The sequence below is a fragment of the Crocodylus siamensis genome, chromosome 7 (assembly GCF_052110815.1).
Source record: "Crocodylus siamensis isolate JL-2025a chromosome 7, ASM5211081v1, whole genome shotgun sequence".
Classification (NCBI taxonomy): domain Eukaryota; kingdom Metazoa; phylum Chordata; order Crocodylia; family Crocodylidae; genus Crocodylus; species Crocodylus siamensis.
The window spans coordinates 78,502,629-78,508,628 of record NC_143401.1 but is presented as its reverse complement, the minus strand read 5'-3'; the positions used below and the strand labels follow the sequence as shown (position 1 = coordinate 78,508,628).

The 6,000-nt window shown below is 35.5% G+C and overlaps 1 protein-coding gene and 1 pseudogene across 5 annotated transcripts in view; one reads left to right on the top strand and one right to left on the bottom strand.

Moving 5' to 3' along the window:
- Positions 1–509: 509 nt before the first annotated feature.
- Positions 510–577, top strand: LOC149860004 (U4 spliceosomal RNA; annotated as a pseudogene).
- Positions 578–1,962: 1,385 nt separating this feature from the next.
- C7H10orf90 (chromosome 7 C10orf90 homolog) overlaps positions 1,963–6,000 on the bottom strand; it is a 260,979-nt gene continuing 256,941 nt past the window's right edge. For all 5 annotated transcript variants that reach the window (XM_090057715.1, XM_090057716.1, XM_090057717.1 and 2 more), the window contains one exon: positions 1,963–5,797. In XM_090057715.1, the coding sequence (XP_089913841.1) occupies positions 5,759–5,797 (39 nt within the window). In that variant the 3' untranslated portion in view covers positions 1,963–5,758. The remainder of the gene's footprint in view (positions 5,798–6,000) is intronic.

The following is a 6,000-nucleotide window of genomic DNA, read 5'->3' as shown; positions in this document are numbered from 1 at the left end:
CCTGTAGATATGATGTCCTATGGTGGCAATAGACAGCAGAGACAGCCACCAAGTCCTGTATTCAAACTGGCATTTGCAGTGTGATACACATACACCCAATGTCAACATAATTTATAAACTGTATATAGATTACTCAGATCAGCACATAGACACCATCATACATTTCCACTTACTGTATTTCAGTGAACTAAAAATTCTAAAAGGATACTAAATAAGACATAAACTTAGGAAATGGCATCTCTCCTCCGCATGCCATTATTTGCTTTTATGGTTATACTTTAGTGAAGAGTTCAGTGCAGCTCTCTAGAGCTTTTTCTCTTAGAGTGCATGATATATTGTAAAGGTTAAGATTCATTTAAAAGACTGCCATTCTGGAGTGAAGGTCCTTGAAGTGAAAAGCAGACTTATATTAACTCCAGGGTCATTTATTACATATGATTAATATCTGATTATCTAAGAATTGTCTTACATCATCACAAATAATTAATATATAGTTATTGTCAATTATATAGTTTACGCAGTGGCAGTATCGTAGCCAATGAGGTTAATCCAAGGTGCGATTATTGCTAATTAATATGTAGTTGTTGAAAATAAAAACAATGTAAAAGATGAAGGACCTCCATATTAATGTATGCATTCAGGTCCAGATTGTAAAAAGTCTCTGTAATTAGTTTATTTGGGGTTTTTTAAGTTCTTATCAGTACAACTGGAATGTCAACCAGGTAATTTACTTCATTTTTCCACTTATTAATTTTGGAACAATTCAATTCCTATTTTATATGATTGTAAGTACAGTGAGCACATCTGTGCATTTCATTCTTTTTTTGTCTTTTTGCATCTGGTAGGCAGATGATACACTCTATTATCTGATTCTATAGGTCATGTAAAATAGATATTGAGCAATTCTACTTCCTATAGCATTGGTAAAATGCCAAATAGAACTAAGGAAGATACTTGACTCTGGAGAAATACACATATTTAACTTCTGACATAAAGCAAGCAGTGGGTCTGTGTAGTATACTTATTTCAAGAGCCTCATCATAGCCAAGCAGCTATGTACTGGAGAATAGACTCATGAGCTTATAAAATATGCAACACTTCTAGGAAGTTTCTTTGGTAAATTATTCCCCCTTACAAAGTGAAACCAAATATTAATTCATTGTCAGCTGCAGTATTTATACAGCAGAATAACCAAAATAGTTTTCTCTTCCCCCTTGAAAGAATGTCGAGGCTGCATAGAGAAGCAAACTTTTGTGGAAAGTCTTACCTTCCTTTATGCATCAATCTTTATTAAAAAATGGCAGGACTAACTGGACAATTGTTCCAATAGTTTTAGATTCTATTCTCTCATCAATATGAAGAATATTTATACAAGTAATACGTTCTGGGCCAAATTACACTCTTGTAGACATGGATGTAACACCACTCTTTTTTCTAAGGTTGCATAAGTTATTACTGAAATAAATCTGCTGTTATCACTGGAAAGAAATATTGGCTACCAGAGGAATATTGGTACAAATCCCTTGTGCATGAAGGTCAATTTCTATATAAATATATAGCTTCCAATTATTCTAGTGTTAGCTGCACTCATGTCAAAGGGCAGAATTTAGCCTTTTGATTTGTGTTTAAACAGAAGTGTATTTGTGAGATTTCACGTATCTAACTTTATTCTGATTTCTTTCTATAATAAGGATAATTCTTGCATTTTATATCGTGCACTTTACTGTTAATTGTTTTTTTTTACAGAAATACCAGTTTGAAAACTGCAAAATACTAAGTCTGAACACAGCCCCTAGAATTCAGACTGCTTACTCTTAAGGGTGCGTTTATGAGAAATGTACCAGTATGTTTTTGAACCACAAACAAGGCTATGGATTGCGATGTGTAGTACATGTATAACTTATTCATTCTCCAAGTATAAAGAAGGCTACCAACCACATTAGAACAACCAGGAGTGTTTACTTTATTAAAGTCGATAGGGTCAAACAGCTTTATACAATAGGGGAAGTTGATCTTCAGCCCTGAAGTTTCTGTGACTGTTAATGACACGCTTTCTCTAAATAGTTTCCAAGAAAATTATCCCCTCTTTGCCATTTTCTTTGCAAATGAATTCCCTAATAAAAAGCACCCCTTTATTCAGACAGTCTGTTGGTATAGTCTGAGAAGTTGAGTAAGTTGTAATGAGTAGCTAATGGCCAACCCCATAGCCCTTGGCGCTTTTTGGTACATTGAACTTTTTTTCTTCTTGTGGTATTCCATCATATAAAACTGACAGTGTGAATATCAGAGCGATCCTTTATGTGCTGCACACGTAGAACTCTGTGAGTTCCAAACTGGACTCCCTTCAGAACAATGTGGAAATAAATACCTGCAGTGAGGGGCCTCTGCTACTTTGGATTGGATTGGCAAGGAGAAAGGGGAGTGTCAGAGAATGTGCAGTAACATGGACTTTAGTGAAGTCAAACTGGTTTATACCTATTGGGGGCCAGACACTTTCACAGAGTATGACCATATATTATTAAATATTGTTCTGCTGACACTTACATAGCAGCACTACAAGAAAAAAAGAGCGACCTTAAATTACCAACAGAAATTTGATCTTTTCAAAGTCAAGAAACAAATGATGATGCTTAATGTTTACCATTGAAATGGGTGTCACAATTTATGGTACAGGGCAAGGGCGCACAGACTTAGGTATTGGTTCAAGTCTGGTGCTACTCTAGCATGTAATGACTGTATGGCATTTCAGAGTAGTCCTGATAATTTTTCATGTTTTACATCACCAGTGGGAAATGTTCTTTCATTTTGACATGTCTTGAAATTTAAGGTAGAAAGTCACAGTCTTTCTCCATAATTCTAAACTTTATTATGGTATGTCTAATTGCAAACATCCAAGTCCTTGCAAGGCCTGTGCAGGTAGGTGGTCAAAAGCATTATGAAGTAGCAGCATTTTTCCTGAATGACTGTTTTCATTGGAATGACTTGATTGTAGAATTGCAATGAGTGTAAGAATTGTTTGTTGGATATGATATACTATAGTCTTCTCCTAAAAGACTTACAAAGAGAACTTAGGCCTCCACAGAGACTGTTTGATTTCTTAAAGCTAAAAACCTTCATATCATATCAAAGGTTCCCAGCCTATGATTTGCCTTCGGCATCTTGTTCCCTAACTATACTTCAAAACTCATTTATATGATAGAATTTTCATTTAAAATTCCTACATATTTATCCTTTTTATTTTCTCCAAGGGTAATTTCCTAAACCAAAACTTTTGGGAACAAGACTTTCATGAAGAAAAACAATTCAGTGAAAAGTTCAATACATTTAAGTAACATTTATGAGCTCTGTAAAATTGGCAAGTATAACTCCACTTTTTGGAGAAAAGTAGTTAAACTGAGAAGCCACAGACCCAAAAATTTAACAATGTTTACAAGTGTGGAAAAGCTAGATCTAAAATGCTGGTTTTGTTGAAGCCAACAGGAATTTTGCCATTGGCTTTGTAATAGTGCCAGGATTTTACCCTTGGAAATTCCCTGAATGTGAGTTGTGGGAGGTAACTGGAAGAGTACAAATTGAAACAGAATCATGATAGATTCAGTTGGTGAGACCATGCATAAGGGGATGTTTGAGGCACCATTGCTCATGCAGGGTGCATCTACATGGCAATTAAGTCAAAGCAATAAACTCTAAAGCAGTTGGAGCTGGAGTAAACTACTCCTGGGTGCAGCGTTTAGATGCGCACCTGGAACAACAGCAATTTGACCTGCAGCAAAACAGTTTACACCATGGCTAGGGTGCACTGGAGGTCAGTCCTGGGCTCTGGGTGGCAAAAAGGCTGGCTGGGGTATGAGGGTGCTTAAAGCCTGGAGCCATGTGACTAGGCAGCTGACAGGAGTCTGGCCTCCTGCTGGCTTGGTTGACTGGGCACAATTTATGTCTGTGGTCAGCATCTACATGTGCATTTAATCACAGTTAATTACTCTACCATAAGATATTACTGTTCCTGACATCTTATGACAGTGTTTATTAGTTTCCTATGGCCTAATAGTATCACAGGTGTAGACATTGACACTTTACTCCACAGCTAATTAGTCTACTTCACAGTTAAACACACATGTAGACATGGCCACAGTATAATACTTTACTTCACACACAGTCTTACTGACATCTGTTAAACTAATTGGGAAATCATATCTAGATATGGATGGTGTAGCACTTTTCACCAATACAGCTCGATGTGCTTTACAAAGCCGGCTCACTCTCACTCTCCCAGCAAGCCAGTATCAGAACAAATTGAGCTCTTTTGATCCAAGTGCAGTACTCTGTCCTCTAAGCCACGCAGAAAGTGATTATCAAGACAGGCTAAACAATGTCAATAAATAATTGCTCATGTAAAACCTCCAGTTGTAAATCTCATCTAAATTAGGAAAATAAAACATACAAGGCAAAGCCATGTTGTGAACTCATTTACACTGAGACAAATCAGCATTAACACCATGGACATTAATGTTTATGGACATTAATGTTTATAATAATCCTGTTGGGAAGTATTACAGCAAAATCATTGTTATCTGGCATTCTACAAGCCAGAATACTCTATTAGTTAGAATTTATGGACAGCCAGCTGAACAGGGAGGGACGAGGTGGGGAGCCACCACCCACTACCCTGCACTGTCACCACTCCACATGTGGCTGCCACCACGCCCCCTCCACTCCACGTGCAGCCACTGCCAGCCCTTCCCCCCTCCACATTTTCTGCCCAGATAACAGGGATTTTACTGTATTTCAAAATAAGATTTATTGCAAAATGAAGGCTTTTAATTGATACGAAGGTATAACTTGCACAATAGTTTGACATTATTGGTTTGTAATTAAACATAACACAAAAATATAACATTTAGATTAATATTATATTTTATTCTATTTGGTATGTAAACTAGTTGTTTTTATTTCCAAAATGTAAAAATACAATTTTAAATATTTTTGAATGAAACATTATAGAGGATTTTAATTATACAATCTTTATACAAACATATTCCTTTGTAGAAGTCTCTGCATGGGTCAGCATCACTTAATATGCCATAACCTAAACACCTTATGCTCACAGAAGTCAAGCAAAATTATATTTTACAGTGAAAAACATGTAAAATAAATGTTATTATTGTAGATTCTAAATATTGCTCCCTAACAGGTGAACCTGCTATTCAGGTTCACTATATAAACAGGAAAATACCATTTTAGAGGACCAAAATATAGGTCCCTTTTGGTATGTTAATCATTACTTTAAAACTTCTGCTGATAGGATTAGGTAGCAATGCTATCTGAACTAGTTTCTAAACATAACAAATAATTTTCTTTACTTTTATCATTTTACTCACAGAGAATCAATGAGTAAAATGCTTTGGAGAAATAAGTGTCCTAGATATTATAAACCCAGTTCTAGTGCTAAAAAACTATTTAAAAATATGAAAATAAATTCCATTGTAATCCAATATTGCAAAACAAACTCTCTTTTTTCCCCCTGAGTAAACTGACCATAGGATGATACCAAACCAGTTTTCCTCAATTTCTGATTTTTTTTCAATCATCTACAAGTTTCTTTCAGAATTTTCTACTGAAGCACAAATTATCTTTCTTTATGTAGAGAGGTAAAAGGTAAGATAAATATATCCAGGTAATTAAGATAAAATGTTATGGCTTATCTAATAGTCAAAGTCATTTGAGGTCCAGTTAGTGTGAGCAGCAAAAGAATCCTTTGTTACTCTGTATTTCTTTGAAGAAGCTGTTTCAGTAGTTGCTAGAGGAGAAAAACAAAAATTAATCCTTAAATCACAATTCAAAGACATAATCTGGACATTGCTGCATAAGTGGCAATGACCACAGTAGTTTAGGTTGTATTAACTGCTTCCATTTTAACCTACTAGTTTTAGTCACTCATTTTTCAGTCAAAATACTTTCTAGGCTTGCTGAAAGTATATGTGCATGTATGTGTAAAGAGGG